The 26113-nt window shown below is 53.4% G+C and overlaps 1 protein-coding gene across 5 annotated transcripts in view; it reads right to left on the bottom strand.

Moving 5' to 3' along the window:
* Nucleotides 1-26113, bottom strand: part of TMEM63B (transmembrane protein 63B) — a 28728-nt gene that overhangs the window by 1980 nt on the left and 635 nt on the right. Inside the window, exons 1-20 of one of the 5 annotated variants that reach the window (XM_010369752.2) lie at nt 25926-26043; nt 18569-18751; nt 18219-18298; nt 17949-17987; nt 16839-16929; nt 14749-14786; nt 13625-13767; nt 13475-13526; nt 12875-12983; nt 12130-12200; nt 6638-6718; nt 6060-6183; nt 5163-5296; nt 4899-5036; nt 4605-4758; nt 3588-3694; nt 3257-3343; nt 2938-3003; nt 1571-1733; nt 880-985 (exon numbers count right to left, since the gene is read on the bottom strand). In XM_010369752.2, the coding sequence (XP_010368054.1) occupies nt 880-985; nt 1571-1733; nt 2938-3003; nt 3257-3343; nt 3588-3694; nt 4605-4758; nt 4899-5036; nt 5163-5296; nt 6060-6183; nt 6638-6718; nt 12130-12200; nt 12875-12983; nt 13475-13526; nt 13625-13767; nt 14749-14786; nt 16839-16929; nt 17949-17987; nt 18219-18298; nt 18569-18727 (1942 nt within the window). In that variant the 5' untranslated portion in view covers nt 18728-18751; nt 25926-26043. Of the gene's footprint in view, nt 1-879; nt 986-1570; nt 1734-2937; nt 3004-3256; nt 3344-3587; nt 3695-4604; nt 4759-4898; nt 5037-5162; nt 5297-6059; nt 6184-6637; nt 6719-12129; nt 12201-12874; nt 12984-13474; nt 13527-13624; nt 13768-14748; nt 14787-16838; nt 16930-17948; nt 17988-18218; nt 18299-18568; nt 18752-25737; nt 26044-26113 lie in introns of those variants that run through there. The other 4 variants (XM_030928592.1, XM_010369754.2, XM_010369755.2 and 1 more) reach the window with 4 other exon arrangements.

Raw genomic sequence — 26113 nt, 5'->3', positions numbered from 1 at the left:
GGCCCCCTCCTCCTGCCCAGGCCCCAGGACGGGACAGTGCCCCATGCCCCAGCCTGATCACAGAACTTCAGTTTCCTCCACTTCAACCCCTTCATTCTGCACTCCTCACTGGGAATTCTACTGCTGGAAATGTAGTCATTTGGGTCAACAAGCATCTTCTTAAAACCCGTATCATTTTTCTCTATCCCTGTCCCTAAACAGGTAAGTATAAATGAAGGGACAAGTTCTATTTCCCTAGAGGTGGAGGGATGGGGAGTTTCTAATGAGGACAAGGAAGTTAGTTTGGGAACTTGGAGCCTTCAATAACCAGGGAGGGTTGGTTAAGGAGTTAGGATGTTATTGGGGAGGAAAGTAGAGGCTACCAGTGGGGGTGATGGTTAAAGAGAAACTTTGCTAAACTTCAAAAAGGAGGAGAGACCTGGCCAAATCACATAGTTCAGATACAGCAGACTATCTCCATGAGTGGCAAGGACTTGTCCCACCCTGGAATCCAGGTCTTTCCTGAGTTTACAGAATGGTGTACAAGTGTGTGCATGGATGCCTGTGTGGGAGTGTGTGTGTGAACATGTCAGCACATATGTGATCTGTGACCAAGCACATCCCACTGAGGGAAGGCACAGGTGTGGGTGAGTATGGCCATGTTGGGGTGACTTTGCCCTGGGGACCACATGCCAGCTGGGTCTGGCCTGAGCTGATGGCTCTCCCCCTCCTCCCCGCAGGCCAGGCCCCAGACTGAGCCAGGGACCGGGCGGGAGCCCCGAGGGGCCGGTCTCCCAGCCGGGCCCTGTCCACTCGGGGTGGCCTGCCTTCCTAGAGTGGAGAGGGTGAGGTCCTGGGTCCCCCCGAGCAGGGCCCAGGTCCCGGCGCGGCGGTGCCTACCGAAGGGCACGATGATGGGGCAGGTGATACTGTAGGTCATGACCACCGTGAAGACGCACATCATCCAGGCGTAGGCTGCGCCAAACTGGAACTCGTAGGCCTGATGCTGGGGGGGAGATGGGCAGGAGGATGGCTCAGGGAGGCAGGGACTGAGTAGAGGGGCAGGGAAGGAGGGACAGGGAAGGGAGCCAGGACCTCTGGGGCCAGAAAAGAAGCCATGGGGAACAGGACCTAATGTCTAGGGTCGGGTAGGGCAGAGCAGATGGAGAGAGGGGCTATGGCTGAGAGGAGGGTCACGGCGGTTGCAGTGATGGGGCATGGAGAGGGGCCTTCAAGGGGTCGGGGCCTGGCAGGTAGGGGGCAAGAGTTGGGTGGACTTGGGAGTGGAATGCCCAGAGCCCTCTTATTAAGACAGAGGGACCCTAGTGCTAGGGACCCAGATCTCCCCAACTCCCATCACAGAATGCTACTGTCAGAACTGGCAAGGGCCTTCAGGGTTACCTATGTCCACCCATGGCGGAATACGAACGCCCCAGATATGGGAAGGGGATGGCCCGGAGCCACCGTGAGTCAACTGGACTCCCCACGTCTCAGCCCTCCTGTGCCCCTCAACCCTAGCGCGATGACTACTGTTTCTTGTTGGGCCACCAGGGGGCGCTGTGCGGGCCGCTGCTGCCCCAGGCAGCCGTACCCGCTTCACGTTGCGCCTCTCGGCGGCCGAGCGCGCCAGGCAGAGCCGGATCATGTACATGAGCAGGCCTGGGATGCGCAGCAGGTCCATGGCGTTGCCGATAAAGGCTGAGGCAATGACGTAGTTCACGAAGAAGGCGCCGTTGTCGGGCAGGAACACACACCTGCGGGCACCAGGTGCTCCAGCACTGCACCCTTGGGGTGACCCGGTGGCGGCCCGCCCACTGCCAGAACTACAGCACCCCACACCTCCACCACCAACATGCTTCTTCCATGTGGACACCCCCAGCTTAGCCCCCCAAGCACCTGTGCCCCGTTCCCCCCAGAGACAGAGTGGCAACAGACAGCTCCAAGAACTTGTGCCTCATATAGAGCCATGGAGAGAGTGCTCAAGACCACCTAAGGCTACCAGATGATTCAGGAGAGAACTGTCCAGGATCCCCAAAGACAACCCAGTGAGACCCTCAACCCAAAGACTGAGCCCCAGGAACACCCAGAAGATTCCCCCACTATGACCACAACTCCAGTTACCCCCAGAGTGTGCCATGAACCTCAGATACCTCCACAAACAAGCTTTGAGACCCATCCCCGACATCTCTGGGGGAACCCAGGAACCTTTGTCAGTGCCTGAGATGCCCCGAGTGTGAGTCAAAGATCACCACAGATGGCCTAGAGCAAAACCCCTAGAGTCTGTGCCCGCAGCCATGATGCATGACCCCCAATATATCCTCACATGATTCCAAGAGAAGACGCCCATACAGAACTCCATAGGTACCCCTCTGAATAAAAGCCTGAAATGTTAGAGATGTTCCCAGAACTTGTACCACTAAACAACCCGAAGTGTAAGTCCTTTAGCACCCCTGCCACAGATACCCCCAGAGTTATAAGGCCAACAGCCTTCCACAGATACCCAAAAATATGGGCTCTAGAGACCTTCAGGGATGCCCCTAGTAGCCTCCAAGTCACTCCCTAAGTATGACCAAGATCTCACTAGAGATGGCTCCCCAAACCTCCGAAGTGGAACTCCAGAGACGCCCAATGTTAGTCCCAGAATATGGGTACAAGATACCCCCACAGAAACTACCAGAATGTGGACCCCCAAGCCCCAAATCTACCTTGAGGGTGATCTTAGCATCCAGACAGTTACCAGAGAGTGAACACCAACACAGACCCTAGGGAATTCTACCATGTATACACACCCGAGACACCTTGTGGGTAACCTCTGGGGTAACCCCGCCAGATCCTCTCTCTTCTTCCCCCTCCAGGGGTTGGAAGCTTTGTTGCACCCCCCCATGGGGCTGGCAATGTCTCTCAAGCATACCCATCCCTGCCGCCTGGTCTCTTTCCCCAGGGGCCCCAGTCACTCACTCAAACCGAATAGCTGCCTCCGCCAAGAATTTCTTATCAAAGAGCCAGCGGAAGAAGAGGTCCAGGCTGGAGGGAAGCAGAGGAGAGACGGGGTGGGGGCTGGAGTGGTGCAGAACACCAGGGGAGGGGGAGTCCCTCCTCTGTGAGCCACTGGGGAGACTCCTGGACATGGGGTGGGTAGCTCAGGAAGCCTGGGGGTGGCCAGGCTTCCCATCTCGGGCCCCTTGCCTTGTAAGGGAGGTAGGGAGCCTGAACTGCTCTCCTCTCCCTATCCTGCAATCCCCCTACCCTGGCTCCTCTCCCATCCTCCTCAACTCACCTGCTCAGTCCCAGCGAGGGCAGAAGCAGCACCATGAAGATGAGGAAAGTGTAGCACTTGTGCATGGTGGTCCTGTTCTCCCCAGAGCTGGAGGGAGGGGAGCAGGGAACGGTACAGGTCAAGGGAGCCCAGGCCCCAGACCTGGTCCCTCAACAATGACAATGTCCAAGGAGTATCCCCCGGGAAGGGTGGGCCTCCCAAGGTGAGGGTGCTGGGCACTACCCCTTCCCTGCCAGCTGTGCGACTGCCAGGAGGGCAAAGTGCTGCCCTGTGAGGACGGGTCATTGAGGGCAGGCCACAGCGAGGTGTGGTGTGAGTAGAGGCACCTTACCGTGTCCAGTGGGCTTCAAAGAAGGCTGAGTAGTAGACGATGGTGGGAAGCAGGGCCGAGAAGCACCACAGCAGCAGGGTGGGGAAGAACTGGGTGATGATGGGGTTCTGCAGCAGGACACAGCGGGGTGTCAGGCAGGGCAGTCTAGGGGACCCAGGTGGCTTTGCTTATGTGCCTCCTCCCCAGCTGGGCCCTGGGCCTCACAACTCTCAAGGCTACCATGTTGGAATTCCAGAACATCTGGAGGTCTGGGGTGACGGTGGGGGCCAGGGCCATATGTATAACCCCAGGGTGAATAATACTGAGAGTCAGCATTTGCTGAACACCTACTATGTGCTAAGCACTGCTGATGTACTTTCCATGTTTTAATCCTCACAGTAATGCTGTTACCCCATTTGACAGATGAGTAAACTGAGGCAAAAAAAATTCAATAGCTTCCCTAGCTAGCAAGCCATGAGGTAGGGATTTGAATCCATGCAGTCTGGGTCTTATCTATTACGCTATTATCACTGCTTGTGATTTGCAAACTGTCCTTCTTCAAACTCTGAGGTTCTAAAGAGGTATGCTCTGTGCGTGGCAGGAGGGGTGATGGGAGGCTAGGCAGACGTGCATGCCACCCTGCTGTCATCGGAGCAGCCCTGCTTTTCCACATTGGGTTTCACGCTGATAAAGAGATTAGAATCTAAGTCTAAAAGCCACTGATCTAGTGGAACCCTTCCATTTTCTCAGTTAGAAAGACTAAGGGGTGAGGGAAGGGGACTTCTCTGAGATCAGGACTAAACGCAGGCTCTCTCTCTTCCCTGGGTGTTTCTCCAGGTGTTGCAAACCTAAGGGTGACCTCTCTGAGGGGGAAGGTGGCAGGGAGCCGAAGGGAAGTGCACACAGGGGTTTTTGGGAGCTGGCTGGTGCAGGGGGCTGGAAGAAGCAGAACGGGCTGGGCTGGGGGAAGAGGGTTCAGGGCCTGGTATCTGTGTGTTGTGACCCAGCGTGGAAAGTGAAAGGGGCGTGGGGCCTCACGTTGAGGTACTCCACAGGCTTGGTGACGTTGAACTTGTCCATGGTGGTGATGATGATGGCTGGAGTGGTGAGGAAGAAGAGGAGGATGAAGAGGACGACATTGATGACCAGGCAGCGCAGCCACCAGATGAAGCCTCGGATGGAGAGGTGCTCCCTGAAAAGGTGGGGGGCAGTCACTCCAGGGACCAAGGGCAGGATTGGCCCCCAGTGACACCAAGACACTCCCTCTCCTCCCCCTACCTACTGAGCCCACCCCAGGCCTTGGAAAGCCTGCCCTGCCACCTGTTTGCTCACCAGTAGATGTTCTGGGGGTCTGGGGCGTAGGACACGGTCCAGTTGGAGATGTGCAGGGACTCGCTGCAGGATGAGGGGCGTGGCTCCCCGCGGCAGGTGCAGCCCTGGCATTTACACACGTTGAAGTCCTTCAGGATGCTAGAAAGATGGGCACTGGTAACCACAGGCCCACCCGGAGGCCACACTGCTGGCAGAAGGCCATGAGCACAGGGTCAGGGAGCCCTGGCGGGCTGCTCAGGGCCGAGGGCCAAGCTGGGGACTCACATGGCGGTGATGGTCTCATTGTGGAAGGTGACAAAGGCCATGCCAAGAGGCTTCTCATTCACCTTCTCCTTCTCCCGCTTGTAGTCTTCCTTCAGCTTCTGCTCCAGCTTTGTGTAGTACTCAATGGCCTCCACCTTTGTGGGAGGGTTAGGGCCAGGGCCTCTAGTTGGAAAGCCAGGCTTGGGCCTGCAGCATCCAGCCCACACTGACTCGGGGCTCTCTATAAGCCAGGCACTGCTCCACTAAGCATTTTTTTTTTTTTTTTTTTTGAAACAGGGTCTCGCTCTGATGCCCAGGTGTGAGTGTAGTGGTAGGATCTCAGCTCACTGGAGCCTCAACCTCCCAGGCTAAAGTGACCCTCCCACCTCAGCCTCCCAAGCAGCTGGGACTACATGTGTGCAGCACCAGCACCATGCCTGGCTAATTTTTGTTTTTTTGTAGAGATCAGGTTTTGCCATGTTGCCTAGGCTGGTCTCAACTCCTGGCTCGAGTGATCCACCCACCTCAGCCTCACACAGTGCTGGGATTACAGGCATGTGCCACTGTACCCAGCACCTCTAAGCTTTTTTATATGTATTACTCACTTTACCCTCACAACACTCTCATAAAGTGGGTACATTAACCCCATGAGGAAACTGAGGCACTGAGCAGTAAGCAACTTGCTCAAGTCCCCAGAGTCAGTGGGTACAGCACAACATCGCCCTTTTGGCTGACATCTTCTAATTTGAGGTTTGAAAACCTGGTCGCTGTAGGGACATCAGACAAACCCAACAGTGGGAACTGAGGCTTCAAGGATTCCAGGGACAGTTGGGGACTCACTGAGGGCAGGGCCCCAGCCTTGCCTCCCCAGGACCAGTCCAACCCCTCCCCAGACTCAACAGCCAGCCTGCGTCATACCTGCTCACAGCCTCGCACCACGCAGCAGCAGAGGTGGCCGCAGGGCTTGGGGTTGATCATGGTGGGCACGTTCTCCTTGCTCTGGAGGTTTGTGAAGTACAGCTTTCCCCGCTCAGCCTTCTTCCTGTGGGACCCAGATGTCTGGTCACCTACATCTGGGGCTGGGGCTGGCTCAGCTTGGGGGTCATCTAGCTCACGCCCCAAGGACAGGAGCTGTCTTGTTCTTGAATTTGTTTAGGATACATGCTTCAGATGTGGCCACACCCTAAGGTCTCCCCACCCATCCCTAGAGGGCCAGAAGTTCTTCCTGCAGGCTGACCTAAATTTCTCATACTGTAGCCAAAGAAGGGCATGTCCTCAGATGCAGTGGGGACCATGGGCCCCCTTCCCCTCACAACAAACTCGAACCTCCAGGCCTTGCTCTTTCCAGAGCTGAATTAACAGGCCTTCCAAAGAGTTGAATTAAAATCAAATGCCCTAGGAAAAAATCTAGCAGGGGAGCCTGTGTGGTAGCCAATATGTCCTTCACAATGGCAGGGGGCCCTTGGTGTTACCCTTCCCCGCCCGTAGTCCCTTACCTCTCTGCATCGAGGAACATGAGGCGAGCCACGTTGTAACACGGGCGGGCTTCGAGAACTGTACAGTTGGGATAGGCTTCCCTGAAACACAGTCCATGTATCATCTTGTGCAGGGACCCCACCCACCTGCCCCTGACTTTCATCCAAGACCCCATCACCTTCAAGAAACACATCTCCGGCTGGACATGGTGGCTTACGTCTGTAATCCCAGTACTTTGAGGGGCCAAGGCGGGAGGATCACCTGAGGTCAGGAGTTTGAAACCAGCCTGGCCAACATGGTGAAACCCTGTCTCTACTAAAAATACAAAAATTAGCCGGGCATGGTGGCACATGCCTGTAGTCCCAGCTACTCAGGAGGCTGAGGCAGGAGAATTGCTTGAACCCGGGAGGCGAAGGTTGCAGTGAGCCAATATCACACCACTGTACTCCAGCCTGGGCGACAGAGCGAGACTGTCTCAAAAAAAAAAAAAAAAGACCAAAAAAACCCACAGCTCCAATTCAAGCTGCCTTTTTCTTAGTCTACAAAACTGAGAGTTACCCAAGAATAAAGCTTTGCAGTTCCTCCTCATGCTTATCTGAGTGGGGAAGTGGGAGCAGAAGGCCTGAGCACTGTGTGAGTGCAGGCTGGGCTGACGAACCAGGATGTGTAGGGACACGCTGCATGCAGCTGGGAAAGCCTGGGCTATGGTCTGATTCTTGTCCAGGGCTGTGACCTTTAGGTTGAGAGAAACTGCGTCTAGTCATAGGCTATATACTTCCTTAACTCCATTCCCAGAAGACCTGGTCACAGCCCAGCAGTTAGCCTTGACCACAGATTGACCTCAACCAACCCATAACCCAGTCTACAAAATGATCTCTAACTTTGGCCCAAGATAGACAAGAGATTGATCCTGACCCCTGACCAGGGTGAGGGTGACCTCTAACAGTGGCCAAAGACTGAATCTTAAGCCCACCCTGGCCAAAGACTGACCCTAGACTTGTTACCCAGACCCAAGACTGACCTCCTAACCCTGACCCCAGATTCATCCCTACCTTGACTTAAGACTGACCAGAGAGAAACTGTCACTGACTCACTGGTACCTGGTACTGGGCAGGGCTTGAAGAATGCTTGCTGAGTGAAGGAATAGTTCATTTGTTTTTTTGTTTGTTTGAAATATTTTGAGATGGGGTCTCGTTGTATTGCCCAGGCTGGTCTTGAACTCCTGGGTTCAAGTGATCCTCCTGCCTCAGCTTCCCAAAGTGCTGGCATTACACTAGTGAGCCACCATGGCTGGCGGGAATAGTTCCTTTTTTTTCTCTCTCTTTTTTTTTTTTTTTTTTGAGACAGAGTCTCACTCTGTCACCCAGGCTAAGATGCAGTGATGTGATCTTGGCTCACCACAACCTTCGCTTCCCGGGTTCAAGCAATTCTCGTGCTTCAGCTTTCCGAGTAGCTGGGACTACGGGTTATACCTAGCTAATTTTTTTTTTTTTTTTTTTTTTTTTGTATTTTTAGTAGAGATGGGATTTCACCATGTTGGCTAGGCTGGTCTCAAACTCCTGACCTCAGGTGATTGGCCCGCCCTGGTCTCCCAAAGTGCTGGGATTACAGGCATGAGCCACCACAGCCAGCCTAATAGACTTTTTTTTTTTTTTTTGAGGTGGAGTCTTGCTCTGTCGCCCAGGCTGGAATGCAGTGGTGCAATCTCAGCTCACTGTAACCTCCACCTCCTGGGTTCAAGTGATTCTCCTATCTCAGCCTCCTCAGTAGTTGGGATTATAGGCATGTGCCACCATGCCTGCCTAATTTTTATGTTTTTAGTAGAGATGGGGTTTCACCATCTTGGCCAGGCTGGTCTTGAATTCCTGACCTTGTGATTCACCCACCTCGGCCCCCCAAAGTGTTGGGATTACAGGTGTGAGCCACCGTGCCTGGCCAGTAGTTTGTTTTTAAATCTGATCACGCAGTGTTCTTTGATCCTAATCCTTAATCTAGACTGAGTTCCCATCTTTTTATATTTTATTACAATTTCTAGGTTGAACACAGTGGCTCATGCCTGCAATCCCAACACTTTGAGAGGCTGAGACAGGAGGACTGCTTGAGGCCAGGAGTTCATGACCAGCCTGGGCAACAGAGTGAGACCCCATCTCTAAAGAAAGAAAAAAAAATTTAGCCAGGTGTGGTGGAGAGTGCCTGTAGTCCCAGCTACTCGGGAGTCTGAGGCAGGAGGATCGATTTAGCCCAGGAGGTCAAGGCTGCAGTGAGCTGTGACCACACCCCTGTATTGCAGCACTCCAGCCCGGGAGACAGAGTGAGACTCGGTCTCAAAAAAAATTTTTTTTTAATGAAGGACCACCAAGTATTGAATGCATGAGTTACTGTTCTAAAGTATTAACACAGACCTCATAACCCATGAGAATTTAGAAACTTAAATCGGGGATAGGGTCCTTGAAATGTACTTCCCAGGAGGCTAAAGATCTTTCCTCTGATATTGTTCCTCAAACCATTTTATGTTTCCCCTTTGGAAGGGTCTGCTCTCATTCTCACTAGACTCATCTCTAATCCTCTAAATCCAACCACACAGGCCCCTTGATTTGCACACAAGATATTCCCTAATTGTGCTGAGACAGTCCTTCAATCCAGACAGACCACAGACTTGGACCACAAGCCCTGCCTAATCCTGACAATGAGCTCAAGGGCTGTCTCTTACTCACCATATACCCAGCCCTGTCCCAACAGCTTGTATATAGTAGGTGTTCAATACACATGTGGTAAATGAGCAGATCAATGAAATGGCTACTCCATAATGCTCATCTCAGTGATCCAAAAAACTCCAGTTAGGACTACAGTCTCCCTTAGTCCTGCTTATAGGCTGACCTCTCCTAAACAAAACTATAGACCCACCCCTGAAACACAACTATGATCTTGAGCTTCCCAAGGGTACTGATCAGGTTTGGTTCTACTCTGTCTCCCAGGCATGAAGCACATAGTAGGTGTACAATAAATGTGGGCTGAATGAATAGACGGTTGACTAGTAGGGTTCACTCAGGTCTGTGTTCAAATGCCACCCTGTCAGAGTCCTGCCCTGTCCACCCCATCAGAAATAGCAACCCTTCCCAACCCCTCTTACCCTGCCCACTTCCCTGCTGTGGTTTTCTTAGCACCTACCCCTTCTTGACACAGTCTCTATTACTAGTTCATCTGTTCCCCGTCCACCCCTCCCCACCAAAATGTAAGCAAATGAAGGCAGGCCTTCTGTTGTTTACTGCTATACCCCCAGCTCCTCCCCATGCAGTCACATGGTAGGTGCTCACTAGATATTTGTATCAAAACAACAACAACAACAACAACAAGAAAAAAACCCAACACCAGGTTTCAATACAAACTGATAACTGATTCCAACTGGATGGTAATATTAAGATGTCACCTAATTCATTGTTACCAAAGATGGTATGAGAAAAAAAAAAAAAGATGTCACTTAATTCTGAGTACACACTGTCCTTAATCCTGACCCAGAGTGCCCTGTAATGCTGATGACACCTTGAACCTTAGACAGGACCCCAAACAGTTTTCTCATACTGACAAGAATGATCTAATTTTGACTGCTGTTTTATAGCCTGTATAAGGACTGGGCTTATTTCTAATTTATTTGTGCCTGGCACATAGAAGGTTGTCAATAATTGCATGTAGTGTGAAAGAGTATCCATCTACTAATGCTGATCACAAACCAGTCCTTAATCTTCTAACACAGGCTCTGGAATCTGACCCTGACCAGAGAGATGTTCACTCTCAATCCTGTCCAAACACGATCTCTGATTGGATCACACACAGGCCTGACTCAGGACAGTGAGTGAACTCTGATTTTGGCCAACTGACAGATCTGGGCTTCGGATTCAACCTTGATTCTTTACTTTCTTTCTTTTTTGAGACAGGGTCTTGCCCTATTACCCAGGCTGCAGTACAGTGGCGCAATCACAGTTCACTACAGCATCAGCCTCTTGGGCTCAAGCCATCCTCCTACCTCAGTCGCCTGAGTAGTTGGGACTATTGGTGCATGCTACCATGTCTGGCTAATTTTTATATTTTTCTGTAGAGATGGGGTTTCAACATGTTGTCCAGGCTGGTCTTGAACTCCTGGGCTCAAGCAATCTTCTCAAGGGGATTACAGGTGTGAGCCACACCTGGCCTAAACCCTGATTTTGACACTAGACTGAGCCCAAACCTCAACCTCAGTCTGGGCCATGATCCAGACCAACGTCCCTTATCATGACCACTGGCCAGCTCCTGATTCTGACCACAGACTGACCTCAGAGCAATCTCTGATCAGACCCTGGATTAGCTCCTAAAGCTGATCACCATACTATGAACCCCCTGAGAACTCAATAGTTTTTCTTTGTTTGAGACAGAGTCTCACTCTGTCGCCCAGGCTGGAGTGCAGTGGCACAATCTCGGCTCACTGCAACCTCTGCCTCCCAGGTTCAAGCGATTCTTCTGCCTCAGCCTCCTGAGTAGCTGGGACTACTGGTGCACGCCACCACGCCTGGCTAATTTTTGTATTTTCGGTAGAGACAGGGTTTTGCCATATTGGCCAGGCTGGTCTCAAACTCCCGGCCCTCAGTGATCTTTTATTATTGTTTTTAAGACATGGGGTATCACTATGTTGCCCAGGCTGGTCTTGAACTCCTGGCCTCAAGTGATCTGCCCACCTTGGTCTCCCAAAGTGCTGGGATTACAGGCATGAGCTACCATGCCTGGCCTTATTCATTTTTTACAGTCCCAAAGCCCACTACGGTAACTTATGACTAAGAGCACTTGAGAAAGTTTGCTGAGTGAACAGATGCATATGTGAGAGGAGCCTTAATCGTGTGGTATAGAGACCGTCCCTACACACCCCCATGGAGGGGCCCTTTACTCTCATTCCCCACCCTATGAGCTGCGCCCCAAGATGCATCCCTAGCCATGGGGTGACCAGGTGAGCTCCCACTTTGATTCATTACATCACCTCCCTTTTCTCTAGTTTCTGGCCACCGGACAGTCCTGGAGGTCTGCTCTACCCACCCCAAGACATAATTCCAGAGCTGAAAAAGTCTCAGAGAATACACAGTTCAAATTCTCCTGGACTCCTTGGAATCCACTGGAAACCAAGAAGCTTCTCCCTGTCATATCTGCACACAAACTCCAGAACGCTGCTTTTAATTTTAAAGAAGGTATGTACTCCAATGGACCCTGGGTCAACGACTTATGACCCAGTCTGAGCCAGGAGGAGGATTGCGGGTAGGGGGTTTGAGTGACTCGCTCTTCAAGTTTTTGTCCTCGTTTTCCTGTTTTAAAGGGGCCTATCACCCAGCCCAAGTGCTAAACCACCCTGGAATCGGACATTTCTTCCTGGATCTAATCTCTATCCCACCCATGGCAGAGCTCCAGGTTAGCGTATAAGGATGTTCTTGGAGTTCAAAGGCAGAGAAGGCTCTGCAGCAGGGCTTGAGTCTAGGGGGAAGTGTGGCTTACTCACTCAAAATGCTTCTTGATCTTTTCTGACTCTGCATATTTGGAGATTCCATTGATGAAGAGGGTCCGCTTCACCTGGGTGACAGGGGCGTGGGTTTGCCTTCTGAGGCCTGACCCCAGCGGAGCCAGAGGATGTAGGGGGTGGGGGGCACTAGAGAAGGAGGTTTTGTTTTGAGGGGGTAGAGAAGTAGGTGAGCAGAGGGGAGCAGATGGGGTGAGAGGAGGCCTTAGTTATGGATAAACCAGGTCCCAGGGAAAGCAGGGGAGTGTTTCTAACAGAAATCAGGCAGTGAGCCTAACGAAAGAGCCACACCATCCTATGCTCTTGAGGGGTTATAGAGGCAGATGAAGGGGGTACTACTTTCAGCTCCTTAGACTCCGAGGACCCAGTACAGTGGTTGACATAGAGTAGGTGTCCGGTTCTGGCTTGATGAGTGCATGTAGAAGGGGAAGGAATATTACGATCCTAATGTCAGCCACAGCTACTTCCCCAAGTGCTGGGCACAGCACGGCTGTTTCCGCGTATTCCCCACAACCTTGGGGGAGGTACTACTGTTATCCCATTTTACAGATGAGAAAATCATGGCTTGGGAGGTTATGTAACTTGCAGGATGGGAGCTCCTGACTGAGCTGCTGTGCCAGCATTCAAACCCAGCTGACACCTCTCGGGGCTGAGACAAGAGAGGCCTGCAGGGAAGGGAAGGGAAGAGGCTGGGGGCGGGGCAGGACTTGGGCTCTGCTCCACGCACCAGATCGTCCTCCTTGTAGCGCATCTTGGAGGTGTGTCTACGCATGCTGTAGACGGTGAGCAGCAGATACAGGAAGGCGAAGGAGGTGTGCAGCCATAGCAGGTTGTTCCTGGGAGGAGCAGAGAGGATACACAGGAGCCACTCGGGCTAGGACACACTCAGATGAGATGCCTCAGCCTGTCAGTGTTAAACCCTTGATACACACAGGGCCCTCTACTGTCACCAGCCTTCTGGCACTGACTCCTCACAAGGCAGGCCCACATCCCACATCCCCTAGACCCCAAGATTCTCCCATTCCAATGAAAATGTCCCTGATAGGCCACCTCTCTACGCCCTACCCACTGGTTACAGGGTCTCCAACTGCCCCAGCTGGCCCTCCCTGGTTCCTGAGATTTCACCCTCCTCTTCTGTATCTGGTCATCCTTGGGGGATCCTCAGCAGGCATCCCCCTCTTCTGTCTCCAACCCAAGCCCTCAGGGACCCTCAGCCATCCCTGTAACCTTTGCTCCCATCAATGCAGCTGCCTTTCCTCTCTGTCCCACATCATGGCCCAGACTCTGGTCGTAGACCTTGGCCTGGCCGACCAGCTTCACATCTTACCCTGATTTCAAGTTGGCAATGGTGGTTCTCCCAAAGCTGTAGGCATTGTTCTCTAGGGGGTGGGAAGAGGGAGAGGATGATGGTGGGGTCAGGGCACATCCCCTCCAGCCCCATCCTCTCTCCACCCTAGCCGTCCTGGCCCTCACTGACCCAGCAGGTCCCCTGAGAAGTTGACAGGCAGCACGATGCCTACGGAGAGGACGCCCACAACCACCAGCAGCCCGATGATGTGCCGCTGAAAGGACAGGTAGTGCACGGCGTCGCCCCCACATTTATCCCGGATCTCATCATCCCTGCAGCCGTACGGGGTAGACAGAGGAATTAGGTTAGGACCAGGGCAAGAAAAGGGCTGCAACTTACCTGCCCTGACCCACCCCCACCCCAAACCCACCCTAGCTCCAGCTGATCTGGCAGCAGTACAGGGCTGAAATGGGACTTCTTGGTCCCCTATTTTCTGTGAGGGGAGAGGGGAGCAAGGCAGAAGAGAGGGGGAGGGAGAAAAAAGAGAAATGCACGGAGAAGGGGAGGGATTAAGGCAGAGGGCTAGAAGGAAAGAAAGAGGTAAAAGAAAAAAGAGACTGCAGAGAGAGGAAGGGGAAGAAGAAAAATTAGGAATGCAGAGAAAAGGGAAGAAAAAAGAGAAATATCTGTGGAGGGACGAAGAGGAGAAAGGAGGAGGACCAGCAGGAGGAGGAGTGGTAAAAGAGGCAGAAGTGAAGGAAGGATGGGAGGAGGGGCAGCAGCACCTCATGGGTGTGGCTGAGCCTGGTGTAGTGAAGCAAGGTACCCATGCAGGAGGCTTGGGGGAGTGGGTGGCGGCAGTGCTGACCTGTCCCGGCTTCCTGCCTTTCTCAGTGCTCACTGCCTGCCTGCTGGACTCTGGCTGGATCTCCTGAGTTCTGCCTGCTGGACACAGGCTCTGCCTGCTGCTGGCTGGCTGCTCCCAGCCTACTGCTGCCCCCACCCGCTGGCTGCACAGAGGCTGAGGCAGGGGCTCCACCCCTTCTCTCTAGGTGGGGCAGGGCAGGGAGAGAAGAGGGCAGAGCGGGCCCTCCAGGCAGGGGGGTCACAGAGGAGATTGTGGGGTCAAGCGAGTGTTCAGGGAACAGCAGAGGCTCAGGTCCCCAGGGCTTGGCCTTCCAGAGCAGGGAGGAGGGTGCTGGGCTGGCAAGGAGTGCTAAGGCCCTGAAAGCTGCTGGCTTCTCAATTTTGTAGGGAGATGCCAGGTTCTGAAGTTTCTCTCTTTCTTTAGAGCTTGAAGATGGTCCACTTACTTTATCCTGAAGATGGCTGTCAGCCAGGAACAGAAACCCTGGGGGAACAGAGGGCTGTCAGCGGGAGTCCCCAGCCCACCAACCCGAACCTCTCTTCTCCCTCAAGTCCCACCCATTCTCATAATTACCTCCAGGAACAGCTTCCACACCCCTCGCTAAAAAAAATCTTTATATCCTAGGAACTAGCTTATCCCCAAAAGGGGAGAGAGGGAAGGTCTCAGCCCTCAAAGAAAAAAGACCAACACTAAACAGGGTTATCTGTGAATCCTCATGTCCAGATCTACAGATTTCTACAAATACCCTGTGGCTGTGTGGGCCAGGGTGGGATGGGTGGGGCTTGGGGTTCTAAGGTTAGCAGGGCCTCCAGACCTCCAGCTAATAAGAGTTTGCAACATGGCTGCCAAAAGCAGAGAGGAGGGCCTTGCTGCCTGAATTCCAGCTATAAATCCTCTAGTCTACCCTGGAAGGACTAAAGCCCAGGGTCACTGTGAGCTACAAGATATCTCCCCACCTCCGGCCAGGTGTGGTGGCTCACACCTATAATCCCAGCCCTTTGGGAGGCCAAGGTGGGCGGATCACCTGAGGTCAGGAGTTCAAGATCAGCCTGGCCAACATGGTGACACCCCATCTCTACTAAAAATACAAAAATTAGCCGGGTGTGATGATGCGCGCTTGTAATCCCAGTTACTTGGGAGGCTGAGGCTGGAGAATTGTTTGAACCCAGGAGGTGGAGGTTGCAGTGAGCCGAGATCACACCACTGCACTCCAGCCTGGGTGACAGAGCAACACTCCATCTCAGGGAAAAATTGAAAAAAAAAAAAAAAAAAAAGAGAGATCTCCCGGCTCCACCCTCTAGGCCTGTAAAGGCAGAGAGTGGGCATATTCAGGGGAGGGCTGGGTAGAGGGCACCCTGCCCCTAACTCCATCCAGGAGAAGGTCCAGACATAACACAGGATGGGGTAGAAAGGTGTCTTTCAGCCATGATTCAGGACCATGCTACCTGTTGCCAACATCACCTGAGTCTGGGGACCATCTGGACACCTCTGGCTAGCAGGTGTGACAACTTTGCCACCTACCAGTATGAATCCAACTCAGGAAGCTGAAGGCCATCTTCTGCTGGGACTGCTGGAAGAGCTGCCACCCCTAGGACTTGCAGCCCAAGAGGGACTGACCAGGGCCACCCCATGTCTGAGGATTAGAGTTCTCACTAAGCTCCTCACCCTCATGGAATTAATGACGGAGAGCCAGGCAAGTAACACCTGTGTGTTAGGTCTGATATGAAAGGGGGTCTGGAGTCTGTTATGAACTGCCATTCATACGCCTTTCTGAAAGGGACCACTGCCACTCAGCTCCAATCCACAAGCAGGTCAACTGGCCCACGCGGCCAGGGGTCACCCAACTGCAACCTCCGAGCAACATGACGGATTCTGTTGGTTTTGCTAGGCAGGGCTGGAGGGCTTATTATTTCTTTTGTTTGTTTGTTTTGAGACGGAGTCTCGCCCTGTCACCCAGGCTGGAGTGCAGTGGGGTGATCTCAGCTCACTGCAAGCTCCGCCTCCTGAGTTCACTCCATTCTCCTGCCTCAGCCTTCCAAGTAGCTAGGATTATAGGCGCCAGCCACCATGCCTGGCTAATTTTTTGTATTTTTAGTAAAGACGGGGTTTCACCATGTGGGCCAGGATGCTCTCAATCTCCTGACCTCGTGATCCTCCTGCCTCGGCCTCCCAAAGTGCTGGGATTACAGGCGTGAGCCAAGGGTTTATTATTACTTCTAAAACCATGACTACGGAAAAAAGGTGGCCTTAGGATTAATCAGCAGAAGTGAGCACAGAACTCTTTGTGACAAACAAAGTTGGGAATTCACGAATGTTAGGGCTGTGCTAGTTTGGAGGCTGTGACATAGAGGAAGGAGCCAGGAGTTCTGGGCCTGGGGGGGTCATCCTGTGGTTCCTTGGATGAATCACTTTCCTTGCTGAGGAGGAGGCCAAACCAGCATCCCTGACTCCACATCACTGAAAGTGAGGGACTTCTCAGCCCATATGCCCTGGGGGAGGGGTGGGGGACTAAGAAGTTTGGGGGAGGGCACTCACATTGTCCCTTTGGTCAAAGTCAACGGAGCTGGATACAGAGGTGAGACGCTCATACCGGTCATGACTGTCCCCGTGCATAGCTGAAGCCACACTGAGGGTGAGGGAGATAAGAGATCAGAGAGCCTGTTGAGTCTGAGTCCCCGGGGAGCTGGGCTGAGTGCTCCAGAGCTCCAGGGCTATAGAAGGCACAGAAGGCACAGGAAGCGCAGAGGCTGAAGCAGAGAGGAATGACTGCCCTCTACCCGGCTTCCCTCAAATATGCCTCTTCCTTTCAGGGTGACTCAGGGTGGGAGCGGAGGTGGGCACTGATGCTGGGCAGTGGGGCCTTGAGGGAGGAGGTAATCTTCATCATCTCCATAAGGAGGCTGAAGCGAGAACGCCAGAGGGCCCTGCAGTTCCAGAGTTGACTGACGGGGGCTGGGGACAGGCAACAGAGCCAATATTATGCAAAGAGCAATGAGGAGGTGGAGGAAAGGATGGACCAGGAAAACCTGGAAGGGCTGGGAAGACTGGAAGGTCTCCTGGGTGGGATCCTCCCCTCCCCTCCCCTCCCCTCCCCTCCCCTCCCCTCCCGCTTCCCTGACTCCAACAGCTATTACAACTCCAACTCCAATCCTATAGACAGAGATGACAAAGTGACAAAAAAGCCCAGTCTGGGGGGCTCCTTGGGCAGTCCCCCTCCCAGTCCTCCAGAAGAGGTGAGCAGAGAACCCTGGAATATGAAGAACTAGCTGTTAGGTGACAAGAAGCTACTGGTGACACCCAATCTTGTCTCTACGTGATTGTGCTGAGGATTTCCTGAAGGACAACCCCTCCCCTCCAGCCAACAAGGGCCGCATAGGCAGGGGCACACAGAGAGGGACTTCTCACAGGGAGGGACTTCTCCCAGGCAGGGAGCCAGAGGGAGAGATGAAGGGGAGCTGAGGCAGAGACAAGCTGGGGAGCCCCCTGCTCTGCAAAGCACACCGCCTGCGTTAATCCGAAACATGAGCCTGCAGAGGAGAAAACTGCAAAAAGAAACCAGCAACTTGGCAGGAAGAGAAGAGAAGCGTGAGAGAAGAAAAGGGAAAGCTGGTTTAGTGGGAATGAGGGGGCTGGTGCCCCACATACTATTCCTGTTCCACTCGGTCCCTCTCCTGCCGCCGAAGCCTGGGGACAGAGAACAGACAGGGTTAGCAGAGGTGGGGAAGAGTACCTGGGGACAGGTGAGGAACAAGGGCCCAACTGAGGGCCCTCATGCCCCAATGCCCACATTGGGGCTAGTCCCTTTTCATCCCCCCAGCAAAGGGGAATGAGAGAGTGCTGGCTCCTTCCTATTCCTAAGGAGTGTGGAGCAAGGTGTGTGTGTGGAGAGCTAGAGGGAGGGTCCCAGACCCTTACCTGTCTGCATCTGTCACCAAGGCCAGCCGCCCATAGTCCCAGGCCACCTTCCGGAGGATAGAGAATAAGAACAGCAGTGCCTGAGGGAAGAGGGGGCAGTTGGCAAGTGCAGAGGCTGTCCACCTGCTGGACTAGGGGGCAGAAGCAGAGGGTCCAAAATCTTGTCTTAGAAGGGGATGACCCTGGCTCGGGTGAATGGTCAAAGTCGAGGCTTGGGCTGGATGATGGGGACTCCTCCTGCTTAAGCCTGGGAAGCCAGGGGCAGGTGGCAGAGTGGTTAGAGCTGGAGGTGTTTGCCAGGTGTGTACAGGGCATGGATGCCAAGGTAGGGGGTGGCAGTAGGCACTCACAAGGAAGCACATGAAGTCGAGAGCCAGCACGGTGGGGACGCCCCCAAAGGGCAGGCCCTGCAGGACAGTGCTGCGGATGCGGGCGCTGTAGCAGTAGTCCTTGGGGTTGCTGTTGTTGAGGGCCGTGGTGCCCAGTGTGGCCAGCAGAAAGGGCAGCATGGCTGCTACTGCCGCATGGTCCTCCTGGGCAGAGGGTGGAAGAGTCAGCTGGGTTTGCCCCCATCCCCTTCATGGCCCAGTAGTGTGGGTGTGGGGAGGGGGCAGTGAGGGCAGATCACCAGGCTGCCTGGGTAGGTGGAAGCTCTGGCCTCTGGAGATAAGGGCCTAGGGAGGGGAGAGTTGAGTCACATGGATTTGCCTTCACTGGCAATCTGGCTATGACACCCCACCCTGGGTGTGGGGAACTGAGTCTAGATGCCAGGCCTGGACTGGGGAGGCTGGTTTCATTAAGAGGCTGGTTTCATTTTCAGGAAGGGGTCTGTGATTTTCTAACATCTATCTAAACGCCCCCTGCCCCCGCCACCCCCACACTCTCATTCTTTCTGTCTTAGGGCAGGGGGCGAAGCTGAGCCTGGGAAGACAGGGAGGGGTCTTAGACTTGAGGACTCAGGGTAAGATGAAGGGTCTCCGCATCAGGGGAAAATGGGTAAATGATCTTTTCTTTCTATGCCTATTAGAAAAATGGCACGATTTCATTTGATTAGGGTTTTGAACTCTGTTAATCACCTCTATATAACTGGCTTAGGTTCGACGATGGGTCAGAGTAGGAAGTCAAGTAAATAGCCGGACTTCTGCGTTCGAGTTACCTCCCTGGCCCCAGCCACTCCTGCTTATTCTCATTTCTCTTCCCTATACCGTTCTCCTCTCTTCAGTTATTTGCACAGGATCACCTGAGTGTTATGAGTACTACAACTCCCACAGTGCCATGCTCCTGCCTCTAAAGCAGGGAAGGCTGGGAAAGCTATGCCCTCCGGCGAGCTTTTCCACTGGCAAAGGAGGGGAGAGTGGGTGGGGGCCTCTTAGCCTGCCCGGGCAGCCAGGGTGCTGTCTGGTTCCCTGCTACTGGCCAGCTGTGTTGATGCTCAGAGTGGATGGGGTGGCCAGGAGGAGGAGGAAAGGGACAGCCAGCCTGAGTGCCTGGGTTCTCAAAGTGCTTGGGGACAGAATAGAGTGGGCCCCTGGGGAGAATCCCAGGATGGCGGAGAAGTGTGGCCTCAGCAGTGCAACACTGCCCCACCCATTTTACTGGGGGGTCCCTGGGGGACCCTTCTGCTGACAACACTGAAGCTCTGCCTTGGGGGCGGGGGGGTGGGGGAAGGTCCTCAGGGAAGGAAAAGGAAAACCAGACAAAGAGAACAACAAAACTAGAAACAGTGACTGCAACTTCAGGAGCAGGGTCCCTTAGCTCCCAGGGGGAATCAGAGTGTTTCTCCTGCCTCTTCCTAACACTTCAACCACAGGGCAAAAGCCCTCAGATGGAGGGGAGGATGGAGTTGTTCATGTGTTTTACTTGGTCCCAGGGAGTCTCTGCAAAGCCTGGATTAGGAAGACTAAAGGAGTAACTGCTGGTGTATCATGCCTCCCCCTTTTCCAGTTCAAGCTGCCTTTAAAAATACACCAATTTAGTAATTGTATCAGGTACCATTTGTCCAGTGCCCTCAGTTTCAAGAATAATATATACGTGATTTCATTCAATCCTCAACGATTCTGAGTTGAGTGTCATTGACATTTTAGGGTGGGGGCACAGGGACTCAGAGGTTAGGTAACTTTCCCAAGGTCACACTGCTAATAAAATGAGGGACCTAGGACCCAAACCTAGCTCACCTTCTTTTTTTTTTTTTTTTTTTTTTTTTTTGAGAAGGAGTCTCACTCTGTCACCCAGGCTGGAGTGCAGTGGCCAGATCTCAGCTCACTGCAAACTCCGCCTCCCGGGTTTACGCCATTCTCCTGCCTCAGCCTCCCGAGTAGCTGGGACTACAGGCGCCCGCCACCTCGCCCGGCTAGTTTTTTGTATTTTTTTAGTAGAGACGGGGTTTCACCGTGTTAGCCAGGATAGTCTCGATCTCCTGACCTCGTGATCCGCCCGCCTCGGCCTCCCAAAGTGCTGGGATTACAGGCTTGAGCCACCGCGCCCGGCCGCTCACCTTCTTTTTAAAGCTAGAATGCTTTTTAGGGTACCACAATGCTTTTCTGATGTACCTAGAACAGGACTCGGCAAACCATGGAAGCTTTATAAATGCTCATTAAAAGTTCTCAGGCCAGAGAACTTGAGGGTGCTGCGGAAATGTGTGTGTCCAGGTATGTGTGTCTAGGTAAATGTGTGTTGATGTGTGGACCTGTGTCCAGGAGGAGCTAGGTGACTGCATGGCAGTCCCCGGAAATGAAGGGAGTTGTTGGCTTCGAAGTGGGGGTGTGAACATGGGTGTGTCTGGGAGCCCGGGTATGTAAACATAAGATGCACAGAACCCTGGCGCACTATGGGAGGTTAAAGGTAGGTATAGGTATCTTGGGGTGGGGGGGGCTCTAACTAGTCCCCCTTTCTCAATTCTCAACTCCAATGTACTCCAGCAATCTCAACACTCCATTCCCACCCCTTGCCTGTTTCTCTGAATTCCAAGGCTCCACTAGATCAGAACGAAATGAGAACAAGCCCCAGAGTACCATTCCTATCACCTCCTGTCTTATCCACACCAAAGAAAGGTAGAGCATTTTGGAAGCTTCTATATGAATTGGCCCCAGCAGGGTGGACAGGGTCTAGCTAGATGCTTAGTAACTGAAATCACCATGTTCCTCTGCTGTCGGCCTCCTTAGGGTCACAAAGCACTCTCACCTCCACAACTGCATTAATTCTCCCACCTGCATGGGAGGAAGGCAGGGTGCACTCAGATCACTATCCCCATTTTACAGGGAGGAAGCAGGAACCCAGCAGGGGAAGCAACTTGCACGGTGACAGAACAGGTAAGGGGTGGAGCCCGGGCTGGCGACTCTGCCGGTTGACAGGCCTGCTCCAAGCTTTTAATTGTGGGGGTGGGGTTGCTGGGCTGAGTTTCATCAAGGGCAGCTGCTTTCAAAGCCAGCACTGGGCTGAGCAACTGAGAAGAGGGAAGACACTGAGGCAGAATACCTCGGGGATGGGAGGTGGCAGTTCTTCCACTCCACAAGGTGCCCGCACCAGCTATATCCCAGAGTTTCTCTAGTCTGATATTGAGGCTTTAGCTAGAAGTATGTCCAGAGAGTGATGGAGGATTTTATTTCTAGCTAACTTAAGGTTTTATTTTACCATTAAGGAGTGTGTGCACGGTGGGGGTTGGAGAGCTATAACTTATATGCCTTTTTGGTTGTTATGTATTTTTTTGAGACGGAGTCTCGCTCTATCACCAGGCTGGAGCGCACTGGCGCAATCTTGGCTCACTGCAACCTCCGCCTCTTGGGTTCAAGGGATTCTCCTGCCTCAGCCTCCCGAGTAGCTGGGACTACAGGCGCATGCCACCATGCCCAGCTAATTTTTGTGTTTTTAGTAGAGACAGGGTTTCACCATGTTGGCTAGGAAGGTCTCAATCTCTTGACCTCATGATCTGCCTGCCTCAGCCTCCCAAAGTGCTGAGATTATAGGCGTGATACAAACTTTTTCAATGGAGTTACTGGACAAGATTTAAGTTAGGGCTTGGGATCAAAGCAACGCCATGTGGTCTGAGGGGAGGAGGTGAAGATGGAAGCTAGCTCTGTTACTATGAAACCTGAGTCTGTCTTCCAATCTGTAACAAAGAGATATGAATATTCTTACTCTACCCCCTACCCACTTCAGAGGGATAGGCAAAGAATATATCCATAAGTGAGCATAAAAGTAGTAGTAGGGGCCAGGGGCGGTGGCTCACGCCTGTCCTGTAATCCCAGCATTTTGGGAGGCCGAGGTGTGCAGATCACAAGGTGAGGAGTTCGAGACCAGCCTGGCCAATATGGTGAAACCCCGTCTCTGTTAAAAAAATACAAAAATTAGCCGGGTGTGGTGGCGCGAGCCTGTAGTCCCAGCTACTCGGAAGGCTGAGGGAGGAGAATTGCTTGAAACCAGGAGGCAGAGGTTGCAGTGACCCCAGATCATGCCACTGGGTGACAGAGTGAGACTCCACCTCAAAAAAAAAGTAGAAGTAGGCAGGGTGGGGTGGCTCACCCCTGTAATCTCAGCACTTTTGGAAGCCAAGTTGGGAAGATCCCTTGAGCCTAGGAGTTGGAGGCTGCAGTCAGCCATGATCATGCCACTGTACTCCAAACTGGGCAACAGAGCAAGACCTTGTCTTCAGGAAAAAAAAAAAAAAAAAAAAAAAAAGCCAGGCATGGTGGCTCACACCTGTAATCCCAGCACTTTGGGAGGCTGTGGTGAGAGAATCGCTTGAGCCCAAGAGTCCGAGACCAGCTTGGAAAACATAGGAAAACCCTGTCTCTACAAAAGATACCCCCCCAAAATTTAGCTGGGCATGGTGGTGCACGTCTGTAGGCCCAGCTACTCTGGAAGCTGAGGTGGGAGGATCACCTGAGCCCAGGGAGTTCCAGGCTGCAGTGAGCCAAGATCATGCCACTGCACTCCATCCTGGGTGACAGACAGAGACCCTGTCTAAAAAAAAAAAGGAAAGAAAAAAGAAAAACAGAAAAAAAAAAGTAGTAAAATAACACATGTATTAAAAATGTTTATTTAACTCTTCTTTTGTGTCAAGCACTGTCCTAAGCACTTTACAAATGTAACTCATTTGCTCCCCATCACAACCCCAGGAGGACACTGAGGTACAGAGAGAGTATATGAGCTACTCAAGGTCACACAGCCAGTTTGTGGTAGACCCAGATAAGGACCCAGGCTGCCTGGCTCAAGTGTATGCTCTTAATCACCGCACTTTGCAGAGATATCTGCAAACAAGAGCCACTTCCACCAGGGAGCTGGAGGCAGCCAGTTACCACTGTGGAGAAATGCCATACCCTATTTCTACCTGCTTGCCTTTCCTCTTGCTTGTAGCTTCCCTCCACTCAGGCCTTGGGTTTGTGATTTCAGGTTCTGAGGCAGGTGTAGGGGACAGGCACCCTAGTAGTATGGTGGTTAAAAGCACAGACTCTAGGATGTGACAGACCAGGCTTCTAACCTGGGAAAATTACTTAGTCACCCTGGGCCTCAGTTTCTTCATTTGTAAAATGGGCCAAAAATCCAGTTGTGTCATTGTTCTGGGGATTAAAAGCTCTTAATACAGTTCAAGGCATATAACGGGCTCCAGGAATTAGCTATTGTTATTAATAAGTTATGGAATAAAAGGGGTTGGTTTAGAGAAAGAAAATTGGTGAAAACAAAATAAGAAAAAAACAGAATTTAACATGATAGAAATATAACAGAGCCCCTCAGTCAGGCTGGACTTCTTATTCAGACCTAAGGGTTTACACTGTGTTAGGGATTCTGCCAGTGAGTGATAGGGAATATTCTCACTCTTTGAACATACCCCATCCATCTGTGGCAGCCTGGGAGGTGGGGGCATGGGAGAGTAATGGGTCAGAAGTTCGGAGACGACAACCCATTATTGATCAACTACCAGGAAGGATGCCAAGCTCTTTACTTGTTACCTTGTTTGATCCCCATGATAAAACTTGTAAGGAGGTGGTAGTAACAACACTTTTCTTTTTTTTTTTTTTTTGAGACAGTCTCGCTCTGTCACCCAGGCTGGAGTGAAGTGCCATGATCTCGGCTCACTGCAACTTCTGCCTCCCAGGTTTAAGCCATTCTCCTGCCTCAGCCTCCCGAGTAGCTGGGATTACAAGTGTGTGCCACCATGCCCGGCTAATTTTTGTATTTTTAGTAGCGATGGGGTTTCACCATGTTGGCCAGGCTGGTCTCGAACTCCTGACCTCAAGTGATCTGTCTGCCTCAGTCTCCCAAAGTGCTGGAATTATAGGCATAAACACACTTTTTAATGAAAACTGAGGTTCAGACAGGTTAAGTAACTTGTCAAGGTCACACAGCTGAAGAATGGTAGAGCTAGAATTTGAACCCAGGTCTCTAAGACTCTGCTATACTTGGAGGGAACTTATATGATGTCCCAAGGGGGTTCTTAGTTACCCACTGCCTGCCTTCTGCCTTGCCATGTCCCCACCCACCCACAGGCCAAGACTGCACTGAGTGAGCCAACAGCAGGCCCCAGCATGTGCCACCTGGGGCATGCCAGGGCCTGGACCCTCTGGTGCCCTGGAGGACAATCATGCTGCCAGCACACCCCCACTTGAAGCCTGGCTGACACTCCCACTCCCCTCCTCATCCTGGCCTGGGAGGCAGGATGGGCCTCTCTTCAGCAGGTGTTAGGCACAGCCTCATTGCTCCCAGGCTGCTGCAGACCGGTATTGGGTAGGCAAGCCCCAGCCCCCCAGGGCAGTGGAGTGCTCAAGCTTGCCCTGAGCAGCCAGACCTCTGCCCAGGATACCCAGGCAGGTGGCAACATAGAGCCCCAAGGGCAGCCTCTGACCTCTCCTCCTCACTTCCAAAGCGTCCTTTCCTTTTCTGGGGAACAAGGAGCCAAGCTTTGGGACTGTCCGCCTTAGGCGTTCAAGACAGCCAGGAGGGACAAAGCGGCGCCCCCTCCCCGCAACAGGGCCTTTGCCCCACTCTCAGTTCCGCGTCTGAATCTTTTCCCCACCGCACCCTCCAACGCAGGCCCGGGCGGCTCATGAATGAACTGCACTGTGTGGGGCGTAAGGAGAGGAGGACACGCTCCCGGGGCCGGCCGCCTCCCCAGCCTGCAGACCAGTCAGTCCCCAGAAGGGTGGGGGGCAGCCGCCGGCCTCATGCCAGCGCCTGCGAACCCTGCCCCTGCCGAAGCCCGAGCCCTTACCCTGGGCCGGCTTCGGGTGTACTCGCCCCCGGGAGCAGCAGAAAAAATAAAAGGGACAGAAGGCATCGGACTTGGCGACCCCGGGGTCCAAAACTCGGGGGCGGGGGCGGCTAGTTCCCTACAGCGGCGGCGGACAGGCGGGGCGCAGCTGGCACCCCCGAGGGGCGCACAGGGGACGCGCACCTGCACCGGGCAGGTGGGAGAAGAGTGGCACTCGGGGGCCGGGGGCGGGGGTCCCACCCCTTGGGATCTCCCCGGGGCTGGGGAGAGCGGGCGGCGCGTATCTGGACCTCCGGCAGGGATTGGAGGACTCACATTTGGCTCGGGATGGTGCGGGGTTGGGGGCAGCGCGCGCCACCGCTGGGTCCCGCGGGCCCGGGCACCTCTGGGTCCCGCAGGAGGTTGAAGGGAGGGGACGCGCAGCTGAGTCCAGGTTTTTTCTTTGGGTAGTGGTGAGATCTTCGAAGAAAAGAGCGAGGGCTGGGGAGGGGTCGCGTACTCACCCCCAGGCGCAGACTCGGCTCCGGCTCGGAGCCCCGGGTTGGGGCGGGGCGGGGCTGGGGGAGGGGGAGGGGGAGTCGGGCGGCTAGAGCTCCGGGCTCCTGCGGCGGCCGCGGCAGTGTATGGGGGAGGGGGAGCGGGAGGAGGGAAGAGGGAGGGGGCGGAGTCCCGTATGTCCCGTCCCCCACGC

The sequence above is a fragment of the Rhinopithecus roxellana genome, chromosome 4, assembly GCF_007565055.1.
Source record: "Rhinopithecus roxellana isolate Shanxi Qingling chromosome 4, ASM756505v1, whole genome shotgun sequence".
Classification (NCBI taxonomy): Eukaryota; Metazoa; Chordata; class Mammalia; order Primates; family Cercopithecidae; genus Rhinopithecus; species Rhinopithecus roxellana.
The sequence above is the reverse complement of the archived record's forward strand: the minus strand, read 5'-3'. Positions and strand labels throughout refer to the sequence as shown.